Source organism: Leuciscus leuciscus (genome assembly GCF_965113295.1).
Source record: "Leuciscus leuciscus genome assembly, chromosome: 22".
Classification (NCBI taxonomy): domain Eukaryota; kingdom Metazoa; phylum Chordata; class Actinopteri; order Cypriniformes; family Leuciscidae; genus Leuciscus; species Leuciscus leuciscus.
The window spans coordinates 8,303,526-8,331,483 of NC_138746.1; the positions used below are offsets into that span (position 1 = coordinate 8,303,526).

General features: G+C 37.6%; 3 protein-coding genes across 8 annotated transcripts; all 3 read left to right on the top strand.

Moving 5' to 3' along the window:
- The first annotated feature begins 1,019 nt into the window (after positions 1–1,019).
- On the top strand, positions 1,020–14,892 carry LOC309486487 (toll-like receptor 4). Of its 3 annotated transcripts, none has more exons than XM_082153807.1 (4): positions 1,020–1,218; positions 2,944–10,147; positions 10,233–10,399; positions 10,484–14,892. In XM_082153807.1, exons 2-4 carry the CDS (start codon positions 10,079–10,081, stop codon positions 12,693–12,695), a joined length of 2,448 nt encoding a protein of 815 aa, XP_082009933.1. In that variant the 5' UTR covers positions 1,020–1,218; positions 2,944–10,078; the 3' UTR covers positions 12,696–14,892. The 3 variants fall into 3 exon arrangements, with proteins under 3 accessions (XP_082009933.1, XP_082009932.1, XP_082009934.1); XM_082153806.1 differs by having other exon boundaries at positions 2,947–10,147; XM_082153808.1 differs by lacking the exon at positions 1,020–1,218 and adding an exon at positions 1,225–2,071.
- Positions 14,893–21,504: 6,612 nt separating this feature from the next.
- Positions 21,505–24,431, top strand: tlr4al (toll-like receptor 4a, like). Of its 3 annotated transcripts, XM_082154687.1 has the most exons (4): positions 21,505–21,814; positions 21,897–22,063; positions 22,149–22,743; positions 23,138–23,311. In XM_082154687.1, the coding sequence occupies exons 1-4, from the start codon at positions 21,746–21,748 to the stop codon at positions 23,168–23,170; spliced, it is 864 nt and encodes a 287-aa protein (XP_082010813.1). In that variant the 5' UTR covers positions 21,505–21,745; the 3' UTR covers positions 23,171–23,311. The 3 variants fall into 3 exon arrangements, with proteins under 3 accessions (XP_082010813.1, XP_082010812.1, XP_082010814.1); XM_082154686.1 differs by having other exon boundaries at positions 21,512–21,814; positions 22,149–24,431; XM_082154688.1 differs by lacking the exons at positions 22,149–22,743; positions 23,138–23,311 and adding an exon at positions 23,952–24,431 and having other exon boundaries at positions 21,525–21,814.
- On the top strand, positions 23,075–27,929 carry LOC309487149 (toll-like receptor 4). 2 transcript variants are annotated; one of them, XM_082154685.1, is made up of 3 exons: positions 23,075–23,194; positions 25,376–25,542; positions 25,640–27,929. In XM_082154685.1, the coding sequence occupies exons 2-3, from the start codon at positions 25,388–25,390 to the stop codon at positions 27,855–27,857; spliced, it is 2,373 nt and encodes a 790-aa protein (XP_082010811.1). In that variant the 5' UTR covers positions 23,075–23,194; positions 25,376–25,387; the 3' UTR covers positions 27,858–27,929. The 2 variants fall into 2 exon arrangements, with proteins under 2 accessions (XP_082010811.1, XP_082010810.1); XM_082154684.1 differs by lacking the exon at positions 23,075–23,194 and adding an exon at positions 24,438–24,746.
- Positions 27,930–27,958: the final 29 nt, after the last annotated feature.

Consider the following 27,958-nt stretch of genomic DNA (forward strand, 5'->3'; position numbering starts at 1 on the left):
CAATACAATGTGGAGTGGAACCCTTTTCCATCAGAAATTGTCAACAAGCAATGGTACTCGTTTTTTAAACTTTTTTTTTTTTTTAAGGGAGAGGGCGCACCCTAGTGGTCTCTGATCACAATGGGAACACAGTTTGGCCACTTTATATCCTCTCATCCTTTTATTAGTGTTTATTCCTGCCTCACAAAATATGCTAGCCCTGGTGGTAGGGCATCCTTATAGGTGTTTCCCACATGACAAGATGTGCTACCCATGTTTTAATCTCATTTGTGACACTGGATCACAAAACCAGTCAAAGTAGCACGAGTATATTTGTGGTAATAGCCAAATACATTGTATGGGTCAAAATTATCGATTTTTCTTTTATGCCAAAAATCATTAGGCTATAAAGTAGAGATCATGTTCCATGAAGATATTGTGTAAATTTCCAAACGTGAATATATAAAACATTTATTTTTGTAAGTGAATGCAGCACAATCGCGAACATAAATGCACAACTTTAAAGGCGATTTTATCAATGTTTCGATTTATTTTATTTTTTTCACCCTTAGATTCCAGTTTTTTAAATAGTTGTATCTCAGCCAAATATCACATCCTAACAAACCATCAATGGAAAGCTTATTTATTCAGCTTTCAGGTGATTTATAAATCTAATTTCAAGGAAATTACCCATGTGACTGGTTTTGTGGTCCAGGGTCACATTTAATAGTGGTTTACAACCGGGCAGGGTTTTTATTTTTTCTGTCAGATGAGCTGAATTGAGCGGTTTAGTCCAAATTTTCTGACAGATTGAACACATTGAATTTAGGCTTTTATTCACATTTAAACATTAAATGGCAGAAGTGTTCATTGTTAGTCCATGATACTAATGCATCAACAAACTGAACCATATTGTAAAGTGTTGACTTATTTATCTTTTTAAAAATTTGGTTGGGGCTGATGGCAAAGGAGCCTTCCGCCATGACTATAGGGGGTGGTCGAGCGCTTGTTTCTTCACTGCTTTGTTTTTTTTGCTCATGCGCTCCAACATAGTTGGCGCCAGATGATCCGCGGCGCCATCCCGCTACGTACGTACGGAGGGAGGGAGAGAGAAAGAGTGACAGAGTGCAAACCGCAACCAGGCAGTACAGACGCAACAAAACGAAGATCTTCAGGCCGTTGACTACGCCGCGACTACCAGCAGCGCATCTCGCAAAAAGGCCATTGACGGGCAAAGAGGTCGGGCATGTTTTTGTAAAAAAAAAAACGTTTATACATGACGTTTAATGTTTATGTGCGTCAAGGTTTTGCATACCGTTGCAAGTTAACTTAGCTGGCTAACTAGCGTGCTATATTTGATACAATGTTGTGATTAAATAAACGTTACTCCATACGTTGTAGCATAATGCTGCTTGAACAATTTTTTTAGCACACTGCGATAAGTGGCGTCCGATCAGCTTTACCGATGAATTGTGGACGTCACGAAGTTCGGAGATGGTCTGTAGCAATGGCGGCGGAGGCAGCTAGTGTTCCGCTAGCGAGGCAGCTTAGCAGGACGACAGGCCATGTTTGTTTCACACAGCTAAAAATGGGCTAGGACTATAGCATGATAAGCACCGCTTATAGCAACGCGGTGCTCGTGTCAATTCATTTGGATGATTTCAAGAATAGCACATAGCCACAAAAGACATTGAGCACATACTTATTTTGTTTTTAATTCGACGCCACAAAACAAAAACGCGTTATGTAAGAAGGGGGGCGCCTTCCCGGGCTTTCGCGTATAGCGTACATCTGTGATTAGCCATTAACTCGAGCAGTTTGCCTTATGTCATGATAATCTTGCTTTTTAGAGCAACGACAGCACAGCTTCGCAGCAAACAATCAAACTAACCTATTATTTTGACCTGGTTTATTTGCGTTTCCTCACGTTGCGTATTGTATCTGCGTGAGGGGCGGAAGCTAGTCGCGGCGGCCATTTTACAGCTAGTTAGCTGTTCCAACCTCCGGCGGACAAGATGCCCACCGTTAAACTCGTTGTATTTTCTAGTAGCTGTAGCGTAAGTCTCTACGTGACTGTACGGCACTAAAAAGTGTATGTATGACAAAAAATTACAAGTTAAGTCCCGTAATTTAAGGCAGTCTGTCAGCTTTTCGATCCTGTATCATTTTATGATACCGCTATAGTGCTAGTTAGCCAGCTAGTTAGCTGATAATGCATGCTCAAGGAAGCTACATAGCAGCTATTTAGCCAGCTAACCTAGCCAACAACAGTGTCAAACCAGCAGTATGTGAAAATTGTAAACATGGGGAATTAGTTTGTTTTATATATATGAGGCATGTTTAAAGGAGTTAGCTGTGAGTCAGTGCGCCTCATTTGAGAAAATGAAATGTCTCAACTGTAGATTCCTGAATACTTAGCCTGTCAAGTTAGCCTAATATAAACTGCCCATAGGCTAACTAGCCAATTTGTAGCTCCTGATATTGCTGCTAAATAGTTGTATGGTTGTTTCTAGATTAGGCTCATGTTTTTAAACGTTTTCTTGTGTGTGTGTGCAAATTATGTATATAACTCAGTTCATAGTTCTCTTCATCTATGCAACACTCTTTCTGCTTTAGAATTATGTTGCTTTTTGGATTTGTTTATGCATCATTTTATTCTGTTGTCTCTTTGAGTTTTTTCAAGTTTACAGCTAGACATTTAATCTAGCCTATTCCCCATTTAGTTGAAGCTGTTGGTATCTTTGTCACATTAAATAGCATAAATTCGTTTCTTGATTAATTACTTTAAAGATAATTAGTGAAATCACTACTTTAGTCTCTGTATGTATTGCATACCTTATTTTTACTTTAATGTTTCTCAAGTAGTAAGATCAAACTGAAAGTTAGCCTAAATGTTTTCATCAGAAATGTTTCTTTATCCTTATGCAGATCATTATCAGTGTTTAAAGGTGTTTCTTCTTCCAGCAGGCAGGACTGCTCCTGACTCAAGAACTGACTGAGCCTGCGGCAGGCGACCCTTCAAGTTTCTTTGCAAGAAAGCGGTGCTCGTAGAGCAACGCTAAGTTTTACTTAACCGGGAAGACGGAAGTCGTCAGGCTGGAGTGCGTCCTGATGGCCGAGTCAGAGACTGACTGTGACACACCAGGTCTCGATACATTGGGATCTGAGTGTGTCATAGCCCATACTCAAGTTGATGACTTGCATTATGGAGCGGAGACTGAGATTATGACTCAAGAGGACAAAAGACTTGACCTGGAGGCCATTCATGGTGATTTAGGGGCAGTGACCTGCGTGGATGTGGTAACAGAGACGGACCATGACTATATTAAATCTGAAATACACCACGATCATCATCAGTATTTCAGCAGTGCAGAAATAAAAGGCAATGAGCATTTGCTCGGTGAGGTGCTGTTAAAGACAGAGATGGGTGGTGGAGAACATATTGTAAAGGTGGAGTCTGACCATGGAGGGGAGCTTACGGTGGAGTCAGAGAATGGCGTTATCATCCACGAAGCCCACGGCCTGCAATGCAGTGAGTGTGGTGAGATTTTTGACTGTATGTCTGATCTGCACGAACACTTTGAAATCCACAAAGCCACTCATCCCTACATTTGCGTCCACTGTGGTGAGAGTTTTGCTATTGAAGCCAGCCTAAGAAGTCACATGAGGATTCACATGAAAGAGAAAAGTTACACCACTGGTCTTGAGATGGTTGGTAAAGGAGTCATTGATGCATTCAACTTGAAACCGCACCAGATGATGCACTCTCCTGAAAAGCCGCACAGATGTTCGGAGTGTGGTAAAAGCTTCGCTGCCGCCATCACTCTCCGGGAGCACATGAAAATGCATTCAGATGACAAACCCTACAAATGCACCCAATGCCGAAAAAGCTTTGTGCGCAGACGCCATCTCAAAAAACATCAAGAGCTGCATGCCCATGACAAGCCATTTACATGTCTTCAGTGCGGGAAAGGCTTTACGACGGCTTCCAATCTTAAACAGCACCAGAAGACTCATGCTGGTGAAAAGCCGCACAGATGCACCCAGTGTGGAAAGTGTTTTGCCGCCGCGGCCACGTTGAGAGAGCATCAGAGAATCCACTCAGGAGAGAAGCCCTACAAGTGCACCCAGTGTCGAAAGAGCTTTGTCAGGAAACGTCACCTCAAGAAGCATCAGCTGGTCCATCAGGGTGGAAAGCCCTACCGGTGTTCTCAGTGCGACAAGGGTTTCAACCATTCCTCTTCATTGTCACGGCACCACAAGGTCCACTTGGAGGCCAAAATGTATGCCCAGGGCGATAAGGATTTCCCCTTCGATACTTCCATGAAGAGGGGAATGCACACAGGTGAAAAGCCATACAGCTGCAACCATTGTGAGAAGAGCTTCAATCACTCATCATCACTATCCAGGCATCAGAGAACTCATTCTGATGGAAAGTCCTACACCTGTGCTCAATGTGGGAAGAGGTTCAATCATCCCTCATCTCTCGCAAGGCACCAGCGGGTTCATTTGGAGGATAAGTCGACTTACAGTGCTATTGCCACAGGAAAGGGATTCCCCCACACTACCATCTTGAAACAGAGAATCCTTCAGAGTGAGAAACCATATAGGTGCGCTCAGTGTGGAAAGGGTTTCAATCATTCGTCCTCTCTGTCTAGGCATCACAGAATTCACATTGATCAATAAGCTTGTTTCCCTTTCCACCACAAGTGGTGTGCTACCATTCATCCAATGATTCAGGCCAGCTTGTAATGTTAAAGGGTTTGGCTAAAGATGCAAGAAAATCCAGAAAGTCAGTGTGGACCTGCTCTAAGGGAACTTGTTCTAAATTCAAGTCCTTTGACTTTTAAAGAGGAATAAATTAGAATTTGGTATGATTGACACTGAAATCCCCCTGTGTAATGTGCACATGACTAGATACACATGTAATTCTGGAACTTGGTGTTTGATTAAAACCATAGACAAAACATATTGAGATTCCATCATCACTGACTTGTGCTTTAAGCTGGTTTTGGAAGTTTATCGAAGCCTGGCACAATCTTGAAATTGAGTATTAGGTCAAGTCGGTTGAGTGGCAGACAATTAAGCAAATAGTCTAGATGCAACGATTCACTCCCCTAGTCTGTATCTTTTAACCATCTCTGCATCATTAATGGGTTGAGAAACTGATATCATGTGTAAATATATGTTGATTTTCTTTTATATAGATATGTATAGGTAAGTAGTGCTGTAATTTTCTGAAAATGGAGCATTTTTTTGATGTATGATCCAGTTAGTCTTATCCATCTCTTGTCAGTGAAGTGGGATGGTGCTTTCAGGGGATGTCGCTAGTTTTAAACAAGCTGTCCTGTAAAATACAAAGGCTGTATTAATAATTAAACCCCTTACGATGCAAACCAACGGAGTCTGTAACCTAAAACGGCATAACTCCCTGAAGTTCGCTCATGCACAAAGGTTAGGAGCAAGAAATCTAATTTTCTACATCAAGAAAAATAGATTGTTCATAAAGGGTCAACCCAATAAAATCAGGTAATATGTACATTTTTCTGTTGGGAAATTTGGCTAACTTTTGATGGTGCCAGTTTTCAATGGACAACTGAATTATATAGCTGATTTTGTTATACAAGGCAAACTTGGTACAGCCTAAGTGTTCCCCTAAATATCTTTAGTGCTTCTCCCTCCTACCAGTGGCTGACTGTGCATTTAAGATTTTCTCAGCCATTGTTAAACTCAGACAGCAGTGTATAGAGTATCAACATTTATTAATAATAATAATAATAATAATAGATTGTGTATACTTTATGCAAATACAAAATATAGCTTGCTTTTTTTATTTTATAGTTTGATTCATTTTCTCACCTTAATCCATTGGTTTGTGCTTTCTATTTACAGTTCTGTGTATGGAGAATCTTTTACAAATGGATGTATTTTTTTAATAAGGTTTGGGTAATTGAGAGGGAAATGAAAGGAATATTGTTTTTATGGGAGTGAACATTGTATCAGAACTATTCTCATTCTTTTCCATTGGATAACAAATCTGCTTCATCACGTAGCATAGGTTTATTCATTGTGTTAGTTAGGTGCCTTATTGCATGCCGTGTAGAAATGTATGCTGAGCTATAATAGAAAAAAAAAAAATTAAGGTTTTGGCTCCCGCTCCCTTTTTGTTTCTTTACATACTAATCAATGTTTTAATTTGGAATTTTTTGTTTTTGTTTTTTTTGCTTCTCTGTACATGAGTGTTTACGCTGTTACTTATGTCTTTTAATTTACTGTCAACAAGCCTCTTATAGATTAGAGGTTAAAGAAAGTTACAATGCCATTGATCCATATGTTGATTGCCCTCTATAATGGTCTATTCTTGTCCCATCTGTCTATTTCCCCCATCTTTGAGTGGCTCACATATATGGATAAATAAAGGTTGTTGACTATCAACAGGTTCATACAGTTTTTTTTATAGTACCTTCTTGTATCCATCAAGGTCTACTGTATGTAGTGTCTTTAGTGAATTTAACATTGTTAAAGGGAGATTTATCATGTCATTAAGGATGATACAATATTGATGATTTAATATTTAGAGGGGATCAAATAAAAAATCCAATAAAAGGGAATGAAATAGCTAAAACCTCAACACCTTCAATAAGGAATTGTACCTTCAATTATTTATTTTTGTTATTTATTTTTTTGATGTGAAGATAAAATCAGATTAAGAGACTCATTGGTGCGGTACTTAAGTTTCTGACTGATATTTGACCGTGTTAGATTTGTGTCCAGGGCCATCTGCTGGTTTATAGCGTTCATCATTGTTCAGTGATTAATTACGAGATTACACATGTAGGTATTTTCTTAATTCTCAAAGATACACTATGTAATTTTTATTTTTAAATGTATATAATGAGCGAGTATATTGTGAATCCACGGAATGCCTAGAATAAGTGTATATATTCTGCCTATTTTAGACCGGGCGGGATGAGAACCTCTGCGGAGTAGCCTAGTACCTGCGTGACTCGTCATATACATAAACAGAAGCAGCTCTGACTTCAATTTTCTATCCCAAGACGCATAAAGTTTTGTTAATTAACTGCTAGAGTGCCAAAAGTTACGTAGTGTACCTTTTGAAGTATTACTAATTCACAGCATCAACACTGTTACTCTACAGTTATTGTGAATCTGAATTTCAGATTAGGGCCATTAGTTTTTCAACTGAGCAGTCAGTCACATGTTTCCTATGTTGGTGATAGTTTGGAATTGTTACTGGAGATCAAACAATATACAGCATGTCAGTATTAATAATTCATGGTTTATATATTTATCTCAGAGGTAATTTTCTTTACAAAATGTTTTTTTTTTTTTGTTGTTTTTTTTTTTTTTTAAACAGTTTTTTTTTTTTTTTCATTTGGGATATTCTGGAAATGACTTTTTACCAGAATAGCATGCCTACTTCTCTTGATGTTGTATTTTTGCCCCAAATCCCTCAATGTTAAATCTATTGCATTTGTTTGTTATACAAGATGAACTCAAACGAGACTGGTTCAGAATTATTTTTATATATTTTTTTGTACGACAGGTGGAGAAAATATCAAGATGAGTTTCTTCACTATAAGTGCTTTCATTATTAATATTATTTTTACATAGGTGCTGGAGAATCATGCACTGAGGTAAGTTTTCTGAATGTGAATGTGTTTTTATTTTATTTATTTTTTATTGCTGTTATTTATTTATTTTAACATTACTGAAAATCTGCACTAATGCATGGGAAGAAACCTCAGTTACATTCCACCCAGTATTCCTCCATCAGTTCAAACTCTGGATTTCAGTTTTAATGTTTTGAAACACAGGAAAATTATACTTTCTACAATGTAACTAAATAGATTCTCACTGGAAACCCTATTACATATTTTGGACCTGGATGCTTGAATTCTTTATATAAACTACAAAGATTGGTTCTTGTGGATGTTGGTCTCGTGTCCTTAAAGCTTCAAATGATTAGTTTGTATTACTCGGATACCGTCGGTCGTTTAACATTTCAATAGTAAAACAGTTGTTAAATGTTTACTTTAGCCTATATCTTACCACTCTTTAACTGAATGAATTCATGGTCAGTGAACAGTAAAATCCACCTTCAGTCCTGAGTATTTTAGGTGATTTTCAAATTTCCCATAAATCTTTCTTTTTTTGTTGTTGTTGCAGAATTCTGTCAGTAAAATGCTTTAAAACGGAAGTCAGGCTGCTCAGTCACAATAAACTTTCCATTCAAATTATTTTAATCTGTTTCTCTGACCTAAAGAAAATCCATTAGTCATTTTGTAATAATGAATCTTTAACTGCTGTTCTATCATGAAACAAGTGTTAGTAGCAGTGTAGGCTACTTCTGCAGTTTCAGATTCAACCAATCATAAAGTCTTAGCATGTAAAAAATAAATAAAAAAATCATAGGCTTTGCTTTAGTATTTATTATTGTATTTATTTATGTAGCCTACCTGCGGGCCTCTGAGACCCAGAACACAAGTCATTTTTCATGGACGATGTTGGAGTCATGCTGTCAATTTAAAACAGTCATGAAATGGTAATAGTAAATGTGAGGACGATGAGGACATCTGCTGGTCAAAAACGTCTAATGCAGTGGCAAGACTCTTAAACACAAGCGGCTGCAACTAATGAATAAATGACTACATGCAGCCGTGAATAAAATGGGAAGTTCCGTTTCCTGTCTGCTTCTGCTGAGTGGTTTGGGATTCTGTCTCAGTTTAGATTCGTTTTGAATCTTACTATCATTCTTTGTCGTATAAACTGCTGAATATAAGTTAGGGCCCCAAAGTTTACCCGGCATGGTTTTCAGCTTAAAACTGAAAACGTTTAGGTCGTTCATTAGGCTACACGACAATTGGTTGTTTTTTAGTAACCAGGCAACAACTTGCACTCAAATTCTTTGACGTCGACTCGGTGTGTTGGCTTGTTGACCCAAGACTCCTGGCTGAGTTGGCTTGTTTTAGGCCGTGTGTCCGCCAAACAGGTTTTTACACTGCTGAAAATGGCAGGAGCTCTTCTGAAAACATCTAGCTGGGCACGCCTGATATGGCTTTGGTTGCTATGCTGCTTACCTGGTTGACCAAAGGAGAACGAAATGTTCCTCCAAGCTTCATTTTTCACATTAATATTGTGGTAGTCTGGGCATGTCATCTGGTACAGACATACTCCGAGAACAGCAATAATATTAACTTCTTGCTCAAATAAATTCGTTGTCCATGTAATGTGTTAGTTGTCCCGCCCGTCCTCCACTGTGATTGAACAGCTGGTTAAAAAGCCGACCAGAAAAATAAATTTTGGTTTTATTAAATAGCCTACATGGCACTCCCATTGTAGCAATAATAATAATAATAAAAATGCTGGCCTTTGGAAATAATAAATAAATGTAAAAACTCACCATGCATGATTGTTTCATGCATTTAGCAGCTGATAGTAGTTAAATTGCTTTAGTGCACATGCTCCAATTAAACGTATTTCCAGCATGCAAAATAGCCTAATCAAGATTTAGCAAAGGAATTTTCCTGTGATGCAATGATTGTATGAAAAGATATAGCTAATAACTGAATATTTAACTTGTAAATAAAAATAGTACTTTGTATTCAACAACCAGTTCAACTTTGCAGAATCTCAACAAGTGCCTGTTCATGCAGATCAATGCTTTATAACATCAGGAAAATCAGGCCTTACCTGATCATGCTGCACATCCTGCCACATTTTAACTCAGAACTTCTCTTCTGCAATGCTGCAATGCAATCTCTACTGCTTGATTTTCAGGTTCAGATGATCCAGAGTGCTTTGAATAAAAGTGTTGCCTATACAAATAAATGGACACATAAAATCATCCTTATTCATTTTACATGAATTGTAGAGGCAATTCAATATATTACAATGAATCTATTCAGAAAGGTACTTCTTCATTCAAGATTTACCTAATTAAGCCCAAACCTACTTCTCTATGGCATCCTTTTGCCCATAGTTCCCCATTGTTGAAAACCATGGCATTTGTTCCTCATATTCAAAGATCTTTACTAAGGCTGACTCACATTTTTATGACTGGTTGAGATCACTCAAGATGAGTTTCTTCACTATTAGTGCTTTCATGATTTGTTTTTCCATTGGTGCTGGAGAATCATGCACTGAGGTGAGTTTTCTGAATTTAAATCTGTTTCTCATTACTGGTTTTATTACTGTTGATAATTATTATTATTATTATTATTTTGCCGTAGATTACTGAGAATCTGCACTACTCATGCATGGGTAGAAACCTCAGCTACATACCACCCAGTATTCCGTCATCAGTTCAAACTCTGGATTTCAGTTTTAATGTTTTGAAACACTTACAGAAGACTGTATTCCCGGTTTTGTCTTTTCTGCAAGTTCTTGATCTATCAAGGTAAGGAATGTTATTACCATCCAAAAATCAGCTGTTGTATAATGTGTTGATCTATAAATATTGAATGTATGTATTTACTTTCAGATGCCACATCAAGCACATTGAAAATGATACTTTCTACAATGTGAAGAATTTGACTACATTGATTCTCACTGGAAACCCTATTACATATTTTGGACCTGGATGCTTGAATTTTTTACATAATCTACAGAGATTAGTTCTTGTGGATGTTGGTCTTGCGTCCTTACAGCTTCAAATGAATAACCTTACTAAGCTACAGGAACTTAGAGTTGGAACAAATAACATCCAGTCCGTGTCTCTCCCTCCATTCATGAGCTCCTTTAAAGATTTCAGTTTACTTGATCTACGTGCCAATAATATATCCATCATTAAAACTGATCACACTGTTGTGTTGCGAAAGATTGGCAGAAACATGACTTTGATTCTCTCTAGGAATCCATTATTACACATTGAACCAGGAGCTTTCAAAGATGTTTATCTCAGAGAGCTGGATATTCGATCTGATTTTTTTTCTTTTGCTACTCAGAAAGTTAGTCTAAAAGCTCTATATGGTCTTAATGTCAAAAGATTGTTATTTGGAAAGTACAGGGGAGATTTCACATTTCAGTTCTCAGATGCTGATGTTTTAGATGGCCTTTGCTCTATCTTTTTCCATGAAATATATTATTATATTACTGAAAGGCCTAGTGAACCATTTTCTGTCTTTCGCTGTATGATAAATGCCACAAATGTGGTCGTGAAGAATGGTATAATTGGTAAAATGGAGAATGTATTTTTTCATGAAATCAAGGAGCTTTACTTGATTTCCGATTTCTTAGATTCTTTGCAACTTTCACATCTCCATACTTTAGAAAAACTAGTAATTACACACAACAATGATCTTATTCGTACTGTAACCTTTATAGACATGCCTAAGCTTCAATATATGGATCTAAGTGATAACCGAATTACATTAAAACGATGCTGCACAACACTTTTATCTGGCACCCCTCAAATCAGGTATTTGAATTTGAGTCTAAATGCAGAAATTGATCTTGATGTAGAAGCATTTGATAGACTTGATTCCCTTGAGATTCTAGATTTCCATCATACAAGGGTTGTAGGTATGGGATACCTTTCACTTTCTAACTTGAAATATTTGAGGTATCTAGATGTTTCTTATTCAAGTATCACTTTTGGTTACATATATTGCTTTCATGGGCTGAGCAGTCTTAATGTTCTCAAGATGGCAGGAAGTAATTTTCAGGGTGATATAACAAGATATTTATTTAATAATCTCACAGTTCTAGAGCACCTTGACATGTCATACTGTCGTATGGTAGAGTTACACCCAAGCTCTTTTAAAAATCTTACAAGACTTAGACTTTTGAATCTGAGAGGAAACAATTTAATGACTATAGATTTTCTTATCCACCCAAACCTGAAACAATTAACATCATTTTATGTTGATAAAAACAGCATTACTAGCATCCCACTGGATGTTCTCCAAAAGTTGCCCGCAAACCTTTCAGAGTTTGATTTGTCCTCCAACCCCATCGATTGTTCCTGCTCCCAGACTGATTTTATATTGTGGATTATCCAAAATCAGAACATTTTGAAGAAATCAGAAAATATTTTCTGCAAAACCTTGTCACCAAGCTCAGATTTTAGAGCAGTGGACTTTGACATTGACAGCTGTGTGCACAAGAAAAGACTCAAAATTGTTCTATCATTATGTTTTGTTTTATTAGTAGTTGTGTTATCAGTCTTGGCTTATAGGTTCCAGTTTTATCTTCAGTATTGCTATATTCTACTGAGAGGCTACAGATCACCTGGACAACAAGAATGTTCCTACGATGCATTTGTGATTTTCTCCAGCTATGATGAAGTCTGGGTCATGAATGAACTGATGGAGAATCTGGAGAACGGTGTTCCACCTATTCATCTTTGCCTTCACATGCGGGACTTTCAAGCAGGGAAGTCTATCACGTCCAACATAATTGATGAAGGAATAATGGGCAGTCGTAAAGTCATTGTGGTTGTGTCTCAACACTTCATTGATAGCGCCTGGTGTCGCTTTGAGTTTGAATTAGCTCAGTCCCGGTTTATGATGGAACGCAATGCCAACATCATCATCGTCATTCTGGAAGATGTGGAAGAGACGAAGACTAAGAAAGTGTTTGGTCTTCATAAGCATCTGAAAAAGAACACGTACCTGAAGTGGAGCAGGGACCCTTTGAGTAACATGAGATTCTGGATACGGCTCAGGAGAGCTATTATTTCCACTAAACAATAATATTGTTTCGAAAATAGATCATTCCTATGGATAGTTTGTCAGTACAGCTTTCTAGTCATGATACATTTTATAGATGCTTTAGTAACAGCTTCTAATCATTTCTAATAATTAATTTTTTATTAAATAAACTGGTGCTTCATTTTTTAGCCATGTATTTAAATAAGTATTGTTGCATTTTATCATGTATTCAACCATTTTTGGCAAAGATGTTATTATTCGTTGTAAATACTGCAAACAATGGGCTTCAGAAATGAACAACTTCCCTTTTGGAACAAACATGAAAAACTACAACAATAGAGTGTATACATATTTTTCAAATGCTATTTGCTTTACAGTGAAACAGATTCAAGCTCCATTCCCAGTGATATGTGTATTTGTTACAGTTTTTCTCCATTGGTTTGGCTCATTTCTTGAAACAGAAATGACATTCTCAAAACAACATGGACAAACCTCCAAACCACTTGGCAATTGTTCACAACAGAATTGAATTTCTCATTATTTTCATCAAATTGCAAATGTCTAAGTACATGTCTCAATGTCTCAGTACATCTTTGCAAATGATTAAGTACAGGTAGCCTACATTTAGCACAATTTCCAAGTGAATAGATCTTGTTGATCTAAACTGATTGTTGATTCTCAGTCTAATGGTTGTTCGCTCCAAAACGTGTCAGCGTCATTTCATTGTATAAGTCATTACATGCACAATAGTCTGTTCAACTGTCAAAATTAGTCAAGAACATAATACCATGAATACCATATATGTATATATACAATATATTATAATATTATTGGCCAGCGAGGGGGCAATATAACTATGTGTGCTGCCATATTTGAGAATGGTGTGGCCACTCACATCCCCAGTCTTGGCCCATACAATACACAGAAGCTCCTCATCTTCTTGGACCGCCTTCGTTTTGATTTGATCCCTCAAAATGAGAGAGGCCTCGTAGGGCCTCGCCTACCACAATATGTCATTGTATGGGACAATGTGAATTTCCACCATGGCCCGCTCATCAGGGTCTGGTTCACTACTCATCCAAGGATGGTCATGGTGTTCCTACCACCTTACTCTCCTTTCCTCAATCTTATTGAGGAGTATTTCTCCACTTGGAGGTGGAGAGTGTATGAGCATCGGGCTCAAGATCAGAGGTCCCTGCTCCATGCAATGGACGCTGCGTGAGGATATTACAGGAGATCAGTGTAGGGGATGGTTGCGACATGCACACCATTTCTTCCCTCGTTGCATCGCAAGGGAGGATATACGCTGTGATGTGGACGAGAATCTGTGGCCAGACAGACAGCAGCGTGTGGATGGCCAGGAGGGTGAGGAGGACGGTGGCCAGGAGAGGGAGGGTGAGGACAGCGACCAGTGAAGAACTGTTAGTTGTGAAACTCCAGCTTTATTTACAGCACTGTAGGCTGCATCATTTTCATTGTTTTTTGTTTGTGTGTTCAGTATATTATGCTGTATACATTTTCTTTTTACTCTGATGTATGGAAGTTACTTTATGTGTGTGAATGATAATGGTTACAATTTCCTTGGCAGTATGAGTGCAATGTGTGATGTCAAACCTTGGAGGCTACTCTTACCCTAAAATCCTATATTTTTTTTTTCAGTTTTATACACAATTGTATTCTGTTAGCTAGACAAAAAACAGTACAGTAACCATTGTCAATGAAGGACTGGGCCAAGACTGAAAGGTGTACATGAGGGATATTTCAATGGTCCTCTGCCATAGTGACAAAACATCTAAACATTTTGACTTGCAGTGCTTACACAATGCCAAAGGGACGAAACATTTTGGGGGCATGACTGTTTAAATGAGAAGGAAATTTAGTTTTGACACATAAGTGAACTGTTTTGGGAGAGGTATGAACTTTTGCAGGTCAACAATGGTGTTGTGCTGAACCATCCACGTTATTTTGGCAAAAGCACCAAGAGAGTTGAGAACGTCCGGTCTGTTTCAAGAAATGAGCCAAAGCAATTGGGAAGGATCTATGCCATTTTCGTGGCACTGACTCTTTATATGGGAAACAAATTTAGTTTTGAAGCATGAGTGAACAGTTTTGGGAGAGATATGAGCTTTTGCAAGTGAGCTATGTTGTGCTGAACTGTAAGACTGTTTTGCCAAATGATCTTAGAGTTTTGAGAATGTAATTTCTGTTTCAAGAAATGAGCCAAACCAATTGAGAAAAACTGTAATAGAAAAATACATGGTTTAGTGTATGATGATACTATGATAGTTGAATTTCCTCCATCCTGACTACGTAGTTTGTTCTTTGTCACTTTTCGTCTTTTTTGAAAGTTTTCCATAGATTTTGCACAGAATATTTAATTGCAATCATTGCATCAAAGATTGTTACTCATAACCACAAGCAATGTAAAGTTTAACCAGGTGCTAAATGTCTGAAACAGTTCTGCACTGTGAGTTTTTTAATTTATAACACGGCTCTCTTGAATGCTTGATTTTGATTGGTAATTTGCAGTAAAATATTCCTGAATAAACACTTATCATCCGATTTAAGTCGTGGTCACATTATCTCTGTGTCTGAAATTGCATACTTTTACTAGTAGGTATTACATTTAATTTGAAACTTGCTTCGCAACCGTTAAATAAGTGTTCTATAATATATAGTATGAATGTGTGTATGAATGCAATCCAGACTTACTACATCTGCCATATTGTCACTGTCATGTGACCAACAGCATCAGTTGCATCACTTCACTGCTATTCACATCCTCTCCAGTTACCTCATGGGATAGTAAATGTCCAGTGGATGCACACTTCTTAATCTCACCGGAAGTAGTAGGTCATCCGGGCACGTCTTGCCTATTGTTTTATTAAAGGGGTGGTTGATTATGATTTCACTTTTTTTACTTTAGTTAGTATATGCTGCTATTAAAACATCTGCAAAGTTACAATATTCAAAGTTCAAACCAAAGGGAGATATTATCTTTTAAAGAAATTGCTTTTTAAGGACTACAAAGGCTGGTAGGGAGTACACGACATTCCTCCTGGGTTAGTGACATCACCAACCCTAGAATTTACATAAACCCCGCCCCCTGAACACGATTATCAAGACAGAATATGCTAATCAATGACTAGAAGATAACTACACATAAGCTACATAAATTCATCAACTAACCATACATACAACAACATAAATGTCCTGTTTCATTCTACATGTTGTCACTTCTTCTTGAGTCTCTACATCATTGTCTGACTCCGGTTTGAACATAAGGCTAAACGTTTTTGAAATTTTCAGTGCATGTCTGTGTGAGTGCAAGCTGTTGAAGCTCCGCCCTCTGTGCCTCGAGCAGCAGCTCATTTGCATTTAAAGGAACAGACACAAAACGGTGCATTTTTGCTCACCCTCAAAAAGTTACAATTATAACATGCTATATAAAAATAACTGTGGGGGTATTTTGTGCTAAAACTTCACATACACACTCTGGGGACATCAAAGACTTATTTTACATATTGTGAAAAGGGCATTATATCACCCCTTTAATCCTATAAATTTGGACATAGTACTACTTTGCGTATACACTGTTTTTCCAAACTATTTAGTATGGAAGTAGGCATATTTGGATGCAGGGTATGCTGTAGGCTTGTGAAACAGAAACCGATCTCTCACCGGTGCTACTTTTAAGTGTCTCATATCACTGCGCGGCCTCTTCCTCTTTCTCTCATACAAACACAACTATAATGGTAATTGGCGCCACCTTGCTTATCACAATAGTTAAGTTAGCCTAAGAGAACTTCAGTTTTGTAATAGCTTGATGAAAGCCTTTGATCCCTTGATAATATTGTGATGTTGTTTCAGCATTCAACTTGTTGTAATGGACTATTTATCTTAGCAGAAGCTTTAAACTAATCTACAAAAATCAACCACAATCAGTAGAAACAGAATGTGCTTTAATGCCAAGTTTACACACACACACACACACACACACACACACACACACACACACACACACAGACACACACACACACACACACACACACACACACACACACACACACACACACACACACACACACACACACACACACACACACACAAGGATTTTGTCTTGGTGACAGGATCTTTCAGTGCAGAAAAAAAAGTACAGACATTCATAGGGATATAGACAGTAAAATGGAATCTCACACAATAATTAAAAGGCAATACATTTAAATACAATAAAACACAATACAGTAATCAAAAAATCTAGAATATACACAATGAACAGAATTCTATATATACAGATATGCTATATGCAGATTTACAGTTATGTGCAAAATGGAAGTGTAGTAGATGGAAAGTAGAATGAATGTACAGAGGTAGATAATAGGTTTATAATATATTTATATTATAGTCACACTATGAACAATGAAGATATCATTTTGGCAGTTTTTAACTGTTCAGGTGGAAGATTGCCTAAGGGAAAAACTGTGCAAGATGTGTAAACATAATCATTGTGTCACGGTTGATTTAATCAAAGCGAAAAAAGCCATGGATTGGATTGCAGCAGTCTTTTATTAACAAAAACAAAACAAACACAAGAACAAGAACAAATCCAAACCAACTTAAATAATGACGAGAACAGACTAAGAACCAAACTAAACGAGATATATGGTGCGTTCACTTCATCTCGTATAGATCGTATAGTTGAACGCACATGAACGCCACCACAATGTCGTAAATACCAGTGGGGAGCTCGGGATTTTCGGCCCGATCTTTACGAGTTGTGGGGGTGTCACTGAGAAACATGGCGGAATACCACAATACTTAAAGGTATTTAGTTGTCAGGCTTTTCTATTTAAAGCGCAGTAAGCTAATTGCCTGCACAGAATATGATGGCATTATAATATAACAATGCAACATGTAGCCTAACGATAAAGTTGGCAGTGGCTTCATAAATTAATTAAAAACATAAAAAAAAACAAAGTACTCATGATGCACATTTCTTTGTTCTTCATTTTCTAGAGCAAGAGTTTAAGAACCTTACTGTATTTTTTGTGTAATTAATTAATAAAGAGAAAGTACTCCGCCATCTCTTACTCCGACGAAAGTGACTTGAACGCACCTGCCTTCGTAAACACACGACTTCCCACCTCGTACGTACGAACTTCCCAGGAGGACTTGAACGCACCAATAAATACACAGGCCAATGAGGGAGAAAACAAGGAACAAATCCGTTTCTAAGGCAATTAGGGAAACAGAAAGTAAACAGAGAAGTAACAACAGAAACCAAAGGGAACAGAAATACATATCTGTGACAGTACCCCTACAGAAAACAAAGGTTGCATTGTGTTGTTGTCAATGTGCAGGTCACACAGAAAAGTTTATTATAATGGAGACATCTCTGTGGTCTAGTGATTAGGTGACAGTACTTAATTTACAGTACTTAATTTAGTCCCAATTTGTAAGTCGCTTTGGACAATAGCGTCTGCTAAATGACTGTAAATGTAAATTAGGTGTCTTCACTTCTTTCACTGTGCGGCAGAGATGGTAGCACGGAAATAAAGCCGCTCATGCCAGCCTCCGTTTCTGTCACTGCTTTATTAGTTGTCCAGCGCCGTGGCTACATATTGTCATATTCTAAGACAACATTGCAAACCCTCCATGTTGTTTTTGGCGTAGTCCTACCAACACAATGTCATTGCCATGGAAACCAACACAGATATTCCAGAAAACTAAAGAGATACTGGACATCAGATTTGAACAGATCTGATGTAGAGAGTAGTGACTGTCAATCATTTAGATCAGACTCCAATTGGATACACAAATAGTCATGAACTAACAATGTGAATGTAGTCTAAGATGGAGCCATAGGTAGTGAGGAAAACAATGGAGCTGAGGGGATGAAGGAGTCTGGTGGAGACGAAGGAGTGGAGGGATCAGGCACAACCACAGTGCTGAACCCAGGTGGAGATGGTAGGACGAGGGACCGTGCTGTAGCCGGAGGGATAACAGGCCACGATTGAGCCGATGGGACAGAGGCAGAATCTTGGGCTCAGAGGGTCAAGGTGGAGCCGAATGGTTGGAGCTCTGAGGACCCCAATCCTGTGGATCTGGGTGAGCAAGAGGCTGTGGTCGTCCTGATAGAGCTGGAGGGCCGAGGAGAGCCGGTGGATCCAGAGGATGAGGCGGGCCACTTCATCAACTGAGCACAACATCACCTTACAACTAGAAGAATCAGAAAGACCTTTGTTGCCAAGTATGCTTGCACACACAGGACATTTTTCTTTGTAAATGAAGCTTCCAGTGCACACATATAAATAAAACAAGAAGACCCATAATAATCAAATTAAAGAATAAAAATATGAAACAATATATAGACAGAGTTAGGATAAGTCAGAATAAGCATATTTACAGATATGAACATATTTACAGTTTACAGTATTTTGGATAATAAATAGAAGTGAATTAACAAGATATTGCACTAAACAGTAGGAGTCTTGCACTAAGAGAGGCATTGGGAGGCATTTAACTATTAAGGAAGGAGATGGCCTGTGGGAAGAAGCTGCTCCTGTGCCTAGATGTTCTAGTGTCCAGTGTTCTGAGTCGCCAGTCGAACGGCAACAGTTCAAAGAGGTTGTGGCCAGAGTGAGAGGAGTCTGTGATGATTTTACCATATGCATGCCCAACACACACTCATGCAGAGGACAGAATAGGAATGATTAAGAGGCCATGATGATGGACAGAGGCCAATAGGCTTACACCCATACTCTTTGCCAGCCTGGGGCGTTATGACCCACACAGACAACAGGGTGAGCATCCCCTGCTGTCTTCACTAACACCTCTTCCAGCAGCAACCTAGTTTTCCCAGGAAGACTCCCCAGGTACTGACCAGGCTTAGCTTCAGTGGGCTACTAGTCTAAGGTTACAGATAGCTGCTTGCATAATTCCCTGGTTTGTTCAGATATTGCAGGATGTAGTGCAGACCTGTTTGCTCGATAAACAAACCGAAGGGGGTCTAGCAAGGGCCCAGTGGTGTCCTTCAGGTGGGCCAGCACTAGTCTCTCAAATGACTTCATGACCACAGATGTTAAAGCAACAGTAATCCTGTAATCTTGGGTTTCTTTGGGATGGGGATGATGGTGGAACATTTAAAGTAGGAAGGGATTTTGCACAGCTCCAGAGATCTGTTGAAGATCTGGGTGGAGATGGGTGACAGCTGGTCTGACTATAGCTGTGCAGAGGTAAGGCCTGATTTTCCTGATGTTATAACTTGAGTCTGCATGACAGGATTCTGCAATGTTGAACTGGTTGTTGAATACTACCCCAAGATTCTCAACTGAGCTGGCTTGCTTTAGGCCATATGTCCACCAAAGCTTTTTCAGCAAGCTCTTCTGACAACCCATCTAGGGGTGCTTAAGATTGCTTTGGTTGCCATGACTGCTGCTTACTTAGTAGACTGATGGCAAACACAATGTTCCTCCAAGCATTATTTTTCATATTAATATTGAATGTCTCCGAGACATGGATACTCTGAGACCTGCAATATTAACTTCTTGCTAAATTAAAGTCATTTTACAAGTAGAATGTGACAGTTGATTGGTGTGGTATTTGTCCTGCCCCTCCTCCATTGTTATTGGATGGCTGGGTAAAAATTGGCAGTGACGAACACCGTGTTTTACCCAAAGCTGAATATTTTTCTTCTTTCGGTGATAGGAAAAATGCCTTTAAATACATTGCACTCCAATAGGCTAGTTGCACGTGGCCGCCATTTTGGATTTCGGATCAGCGAGTGTGCGGTTAGACACTTCCGGTTTCGCATTACGCCCGGTGCAGGGAGCCGGAGAAAGCCAAAAATGATCTTTTATAGTTGTTTATAGAATCAATTATCACTTAAAATACTACTAAGATCCATATTACTATCACACGAGCCAATGGCAATTAAATGCACGGATGCATAGTCAGATTAATGAATGAAATACAACTGTTCACGAACAGAAGATTGTATTTGACTCATGCTGCATACACATACACAATGACAATTATGCCTACTGTAAATATAGAGTTACAACTACGATTAGAGTTGTTTGCATAAAATGCACCGTGAACATTCACACGTTTGCCCTGTGATAGGCTACAATTTATCTCCATAAATACTATTTTCTCAATTCTGTGCATATATTTTTACTTGCATCAATTGCTCGATCAATATTATCATCACATATTTTACATTTACATTTTTAACTGTAGGTACCACAAACAATTTTATATAGGTAAGTTTGTGTATATTTTACACGTAGTACAATACTGTATGTGCTGCTTATAAACACCAGACAGATAATGATTTATGAAACAGATCTTTACTCATCTCACAAAATAAATGCAGTAATAGAAAGCATATAAACGCACAGGTGAAATACACTGAAAATTATATGCATTTAAAAATTTGGTCGGGTTGAAGTCATCCCTCCGGATCTTCTGTATCCACTCAGCCTGTACCGCAGCGTCAACGGGGAATGCATGAAAGCTGACTTCTCTGTTGTAACGTGACGAAATGGTACATAACGGCACACAACGATGAAGTGCTGAGGCTGTCAGCCTCTGAAAGGCAAGTCACCTCTCTTGAATCCTAAAAACACTCATTGTGAAAAATATCTCTGTGGTAATGGAACTCGGTCGCTGTTGTCTCTCGCTCTCGCTGTCTCCCGCTCTCGCTGTCAGATCACCAAAAGTTTTCACCGGAAGTACTGGCCCACACACCTGTCACCTGTCAAACCTACTCTTCTTTAATACTGTTATTGCTGGCCTTCTAGGCTCAGAGGATCCAGAATGCTTTGAATTAAAGTGTTGCCTATACAAATACATGCATAAAGTTGTCCTTATTAAACTTATATGAATTACAGAGGCAATTACAATACATCTATTCAGAAAGGTACTTCTTCATTCAAGATTTAACTAATTATGCATAAGCTTACTTCTCTATGACATCCTTTTTGCCCATAGTTCCCCATTATTGAAAACCATGGCATTTGTTCCTCATATTCAATGATCTCAAACAAGGCTGGCTCACATTTTTATGACCGGATGAGATCACTCTCAAGATGAGTTTCTTTACTGTAAGTGCTTTCATGATATTTTTTTCCATAGGTGCTGGAGAATCATGCACTGAGGTAAGTTTTTTAAATCTGAATTTAAATCTTTGTTCTGCATTACTGTTGTGAAATGTTAACATTTACTTAACCATTTACTTAGATTACTGAGAATCTGCACTACTCATGCATGGGAAGAAACCTCAGCTACATACCACCAACTATTTCTCCATCAGTTCAAACTCTGGATTTCAGTTTTAACGTTTTGAAACACTTACAGAAGACTGTATTCCCGGTTTTGTCTTTTCTACAAGTCCTTGATCTGTCAAGGTAAGCAATGTTATTCCCATCTAAATGTCTTGTTGTACAATGTCTTGTTCTATAAATAATATTGAATTTATGTATTTACTTTCAGATGCCACATCAAGCACATTGAAAATGATACTTTCTACAATGTAAATAAATTGACTACATTGATTCTCACTGGAAACCCTATTGCATATTTTGGACCTGGATGCTTGAATTTTTTACATAAACTACAAAGATTAGTTCTTGTGGATGTTGGTCTCACGTCCTTAGAGCTTCAAATGAATAACCTTACTAAGCTACAGGAACTTAGAGTTGGAACAAATAACATCCAGTCCGTGTCTCTCCCTCCATTCATGAGCTCCTTTAAAGATTTCAGTTTACTTGATCTACATGCCAATAATATATCCATCATTAAAACTGATCACACTGTTGTGTTGCGAAAGATTGGCAGAAACATGACTTTGATTCTCTCAAGGAATCCATTATTACACATTGAACCAGGAGCTTTCAAAGATGTTTATCTCAGAGAGCTGGATATTCGATCTGCCTTTGTTTCATTTGCTGCTCAGAAAGTTGGTCTAAAAGCTCTATATGGTCTTAATGTCAAAAGGCTGATGTTCGGAAAGAACAGGGATGATAACAAGATTTTCCCATCAGATTCAGACTATTTAGATGGCCTTTGCTCTATTTATTTCCGTGAGGTATATTATTACATAAAAGAAAGGCCTAGTGGGCAAATTAATATCTTTCGCTGTATGATTAACGCCTCAATTGTAGTTGTAAAGGGTGGTCTAATTCGTGATATTGCGTATGTGCCATTTAATGAAATTAAGGAGATTTACTTGATTAACAATCAATTAGATACTGTGCCAGGTAAACTACTTTCACATCTTCATACTTTAGAAAAAGTAGTATTTACACACAACGTTGCAACCCAAGTTGAATCCTTTATAGACATGCCTAAGCTTCAGTATGTGGATCTGAGTTCAAACCAAATTACATTAACATCATGCTGCTCAGAAATTTTGTTGGACACTCATCGAATCAGGTATCTAAACTTGAGTTTAAATCCTCAAATCGGTTTTTCTGTTCCAGCATTTGATAGACTTGATTCCCTTGAAATTCTAGATTTCCATCATACAAGGGTTGTAGGTATGGGATACCTTTCACTTTTGTCTAACTTAAAGTATTTGAGGTATCTAGATGTTTCTTATTCCAGTATCACTTTTGTTAACATATATTGCTTTTATGGACTGAGCAGTCTTAATGTTCTCAAGATGGCTGGCAATCATTTTCAGGGTGATGTAATAAGATATTTATTTAATAATCTCACAGTTCTAGAGCACCTTGACATGTCATACTGTCGTATGGTAGAGTTACACCCAAGCTCTTTTAAAAATCTTACAAGACTTAGACTTTTGAATCTGAGAGGAAACAATTTAATGACTATAGATTTTCTTATCCACCCAAACCTGAAACAATTAACATCATTTTATGTTGATAAAAACAGCATTACTAGCATCCCACTTGATGTTCTCCAAAAGTTGCCCGCAAACCTTTCAGAGTTTGATTTGTCCTCCAACCCCATCGATTGTTCCTGCTCCCAGACTGATTTTATATTGTGGATTATCCAAAATCAGAACATTTTGAAGAAATCTGAAAATATTTTCTGTAAAACCTTGTCACCAAGCTCAGATTTTAGAGCAGTGGACTTTGACATTGACAGCTGTGTGCACAAGAGAAGACTCACAATTGTTCTATCATTATGTTTTGTTTTATTAGTAGTTGTGTTATCAGTCTTGGCTTATAGGTTCCAGTTTTATCTTCAGTATTGCTGTATTCTACTGAGAGGCTACAGATCACCTGGACAACAAGAATGTTCCTATGATGCATTTGTGATTTTCTCCAGCTATGATGAAGTCTGGGTCATGAATGAACTGATGGAGAATCTGGAGAACGGTGTTCCACCTATTCATCTTTGCCTTCACATGCGGGACTTTCAAGCAGGGAAGTCTATCGCCTCCAACATAATTGATGAAGGAATAATGGGCAGTCGTAAAGTCATTGTGGTTGTGTCTCAACACTTCATTGATAGCGCCTGGTGTCGCTTTGAGTTTGAATTAGCTCAGTCCCGGTTTATGATGGAACGCAATGCCAACATCATCATCGTCATTCTGGAAGATGTGGAAGAGACGAAGACTAAGAAAGTGTTTGGTCTTCATAAGCATCTGAAAAAGAACACGTACCTGAAGTGGAGCAGGGACCCTTTGAGTAACATGAGATTCTGGATACGGCTCAGGAGAGCTATTATTTCCACTAAACAATAATTTTACATTTACTTTGGATATATTATGTTTTGAATAAATAAACTTTTGCACAATCTTAAGAAGATTTATTGCATTTTATGTTTTTCAACCATTTTTCACAGATTAAAGTTAGTGCTCCTTAAAAATACTGCAAGTAAAGGGCTTTCTATTCACCATGGGAATGCACTTTGAATATTAATAACTTCCCTTTTGAAACAAAAGGGAGAAGTGAGAGTTGCTTGCAAGCATGCAGTACTTCGACAATAGAGTATTAACAGATTTATATTAAATGGTATGTGCTTAACATCACAATGATTTTATCATATCGTGAACAGATTATTTTCCTAAACTCAATCTGGATTCTTGTGAATGCTAGAGAAGGACAGGAATGTACTACGGTAAGAACAATACATATAGTTTATATATAGTTATTGTTAATATAGTTCATATATGTGCTTTAAGGCTAGGTTCTTAGAAAATACTATTTGTTTATGTGAGTGTTTATGTATTGTTATTTTGATTGAAGGTTATAGTATTATTAACATGCTGGACTTCTGAACTTATTTTGTGTTTTTTGATGCTCAGGTTCTTTTCATTATATTATATTATATTATATTATATTATATTATATTATATTATATTATATTATATTATATTATATTATATTATATTATATTATATTATTAGTCATTTATAATTAGCCTCATTTTCTAAGGGAAGGGAAAGGGAAAATTCTGATCGTTCTATATCTATCTATCTATCTATCTATCTATCTATCTATCTATCTATCTATCTATCTATCTATCTATCTATCTATCTATCTATCTATCTATCTATCTATCTATCTATCTGTCTGTCTGTCTGTCTGTCTATCTATCTGTCTGTCTGTCTGTCTGTCTGTCTATTTATCTTATAGAAAAGTAAACAGGCCTTAGGATCTCTCAGACAGAAAAAAAAATCAGAAATACCAAAAGTATGTTTAAAAAAAATAAAAAAGGGTATTATTGTGTCTTTGTTTCATTAATAGATAATAAAGAACATGGAATACTCATGTTCTGGGAGAAATCTGACTCACATTCCCAGCAGTCTTCCCTTCACTGTGACTTATCTGGATTTCAGTTTCAATTTACTGAACTCTTTAGATAAGAGTGTATTTCCTATATTGTTCAATTTGCAAGTTTTGGACCTCACAAGGTAAACTAATGCTACTGATCATTAATCATAATGCATTACAATTTAAACATGTTAACTATTTTTTTATGTACTCATTTTTAATCTTCTGGGCTTTCAGATGCCACATCAAGCACATTGAAAATGATACTTTCTACAATGTGAAGAATTTGACTACTTTGATTCTCACTGGAAACCCTGTTACATATTTTGGACCTGGATGCTTGAATTTTTTACATAATCTACAGAGATTAGTTCTTGTGGATGTTGGTCTTGCGTCCTTACAGCTTCAAATGAATAACCTTACTAAGCTACAGGAATTTAAAGTTGGAACAAATAACATCCAGTCCGTGTCTCTCCCTCCATTCATGAGCTCCTTTAAAGATTTCAGTTTACTTGATCTACATGCCAATAATATATCCATCATCAAAACTGATCACACTGTTGTGTTGCGAAAGATTGGCAGAAACATGACTTTGATTCTCTCTAGGAATCCATTATTACACATTGAACCAGGAGCTTTCAAAGATGTTTTTCTCAGAGAACTTCACATACAAGCTGCCTTTGTTTCATTAAATACACAAAATGAGTGTCTAAATGCTCTTACTGGTCTCAGTGTGGATAAGTTGTTCATTGGAAGTTACAGAATGCAATGGAAAATCAAGGTGTCAGATTCTAATTATCTTGATGGTCTTTGTTCAGTTAATTTCAATGAAATATATCTTGTTCAGAAAGAATTCTCTGATTCTGAAATGCACTTGTTCCGTTGTATGATCAATGCAACAAAAATCACACTGAAAACTGGATATATCAAAATAATGGAACATGTTCCATTTCACCGTCTTAAGGAACTGTATTTAGGTCCCACTAAATTATCTACTGTACCATTTGTTTCACACATACCAAGCTTAGAAAAACTGGTGGTGAATAATAATATGCCTATATCCTTTATTGGTATTGGTATTGGTGTCAGTGACCTGTCTCTTCTTCATGTAGATTTGAGTAGAAACTTTTTGATTTTGAAGGACTGCTGTTACCAATTTTTTCCAAGGGCACCAAATATTCAATTCTTGAATCTTAGTCAAAACTCAGAGATAGGGATGGTTAATAAGCCATTTTCTGGACTTGAATTGCTTGAAGTGTTGGACCTCCACCATACAAAACTAGTCATAGTTTTTTACTTTGGATTTTTACAAGGTCTAAAAAATTTAAAGTATTTGGATATTTCCTACACAAGTATTACTTTAACAAGGTACATGATTTTTCGGGACCTGCAAAATTTGACTGTGCTTAAAATGGCGGGAATCAGTTTCGGTGGAGATATATTGAGATATCTCTTACAAAATCTTACACATTTGGAAGTTCTTGACATCTCACACTGTGGCATCGGAGAAATCTCCAGGACATCTTTTACCGGCACACAGGAACTCAGGCATTTATATTTAAGTAAAAACAAGTTGATGATTTTGGACTTTCTGACCCAACCAGAGCTGAACCATCTTACATCAATTTATATCGATAAGAACAGCGTTACTAGCATCCCACTTGATGTTCTCCAAAAGTTGCCTGCAAACCTTTCAGAGTTTGATTTGTCCTCCAACCCCATCGATTGTTCCTGCTCCCAGACTGATTTTATATTGTGGATTATCCAAAATCAGAACATTTTGAAGAAATCAGAAAATATTTTCTGCAAAACCTTGTCACCAAGCTCAGATTTTAGAGCAGTGGACTTTGACATTGACAGCTGTGTGCACAAGAAAAGACTCACAATTGTTCTATCATTATGTTTTGTTTTATTAGTAGTTGTGTTATCAGTCTTGGCTTATAGGTTCCAGTTTTATCTTCAGTATTGCTGTATTCTACTGAGAGGCTACAGATCACCTGGACAACAAGAATGTTCCTACGATGCATTTGTGATTTTCTCCAGCTATGATGAAGTCTGGGTCATGAATGAACTGATGGAGAATCTGGAGAACGGTGTTCCACCTATTCATCTTTGCCTTCACATGCGGGACTTTCAAGCAGGGAAGTCTATCGCCTCCAACATAATTGATGAAGGAATAATGGGCAGTCGTAAAGTCATTGTGGTTGTGTCTCAACACTTCATTGATAGCGCCTGGTGTCGCTTTGAGTTTGAATTAGCTCAGTCCCGGTTTATGATGGAACGCAATGCCAACATCATCATCGTCATTCTGGAAGATGTGGAAGAGACGAAGACTAAGAAAGTGTTTGGTCTTCATAAGCATCTAAAAAAGAACACGTACCTGAAGTGGAGCAGGGACCCTTTGAGTAACATGAGATTCTGGAAACGGCTCAGGGGAGCTGTTATAAAGCAATAATCTGTGCATGTATACCGTACATGTGAATGTATTGAATTTGATCAAATAAACTAGAATCTAAAGAAGACGTCACATTTTATTTCGTAGTCAATCATTTTTCA

Bases quoted from the DNA above. Each gene is read 5' to 3' on its own strand.
- LOC309486487 (XM_082153807.1), top strand. From the start codon at position 10,079: ATGAGTTTCTTCACTATTAGTGCTTTCATGATTTGTTTTTCCATTGGT. The intron at 10,148-10,232 runs GTGAGTTTTCTG...ATTTTGCCGTAG, and splicing joins CTGGAGAATCATGCACTGAG to ATTACTGAGAATCTGCACTA. The intron at 10,400-10,483 runs GTAAGGAATGTT...ATTTACTTTCAG, and splicing joins CAAGTTCTTGATCTATCAAG to ATGCCACATCAAGCACATTG.
- LOC309487149 (XM_082154684.1), top strand. From the start codon at position 24,660: ATGATTTTATCATATCGTGAACAGATTATTTTCCTAAACTCAATCTGG. The intron at 24,747-25,375 runs GTAAGAACAATA...TTTCATTAATAG, and splicing joins AAGGACAGGAATGTACTACG to ATAATAAAGAACATGGAATA. The intron at 25,543-25,639 runs GTAAACTAATGC...CTGGGCTTTCAG, and splicing joins CAAGTTTTGGACCTCACAAG to ATGCCACATCAAGCACATTG.
- tlr4al (XM_082154686.1), top strand. From the start codon at position 21,746: ATGAGTTTCTTTACTGTAAGTGCTTTCATGATATTTTTTTCCATAGGT. The intron at 21,815-21,896 runs GTAAGTTTTTTA...CCATTTACTTAG, and splicing joins CTGGAGAATCATGCACTGAG to ATTACTGAGAATCTGCACTA. The intron at 22,064-22,148 runs GTAAGCAATGTT...ATTTACTTTCAG, and splicing joins CAAGTCCTTGATCTGTCAAG to ATGCCACATCAAGCACATTG.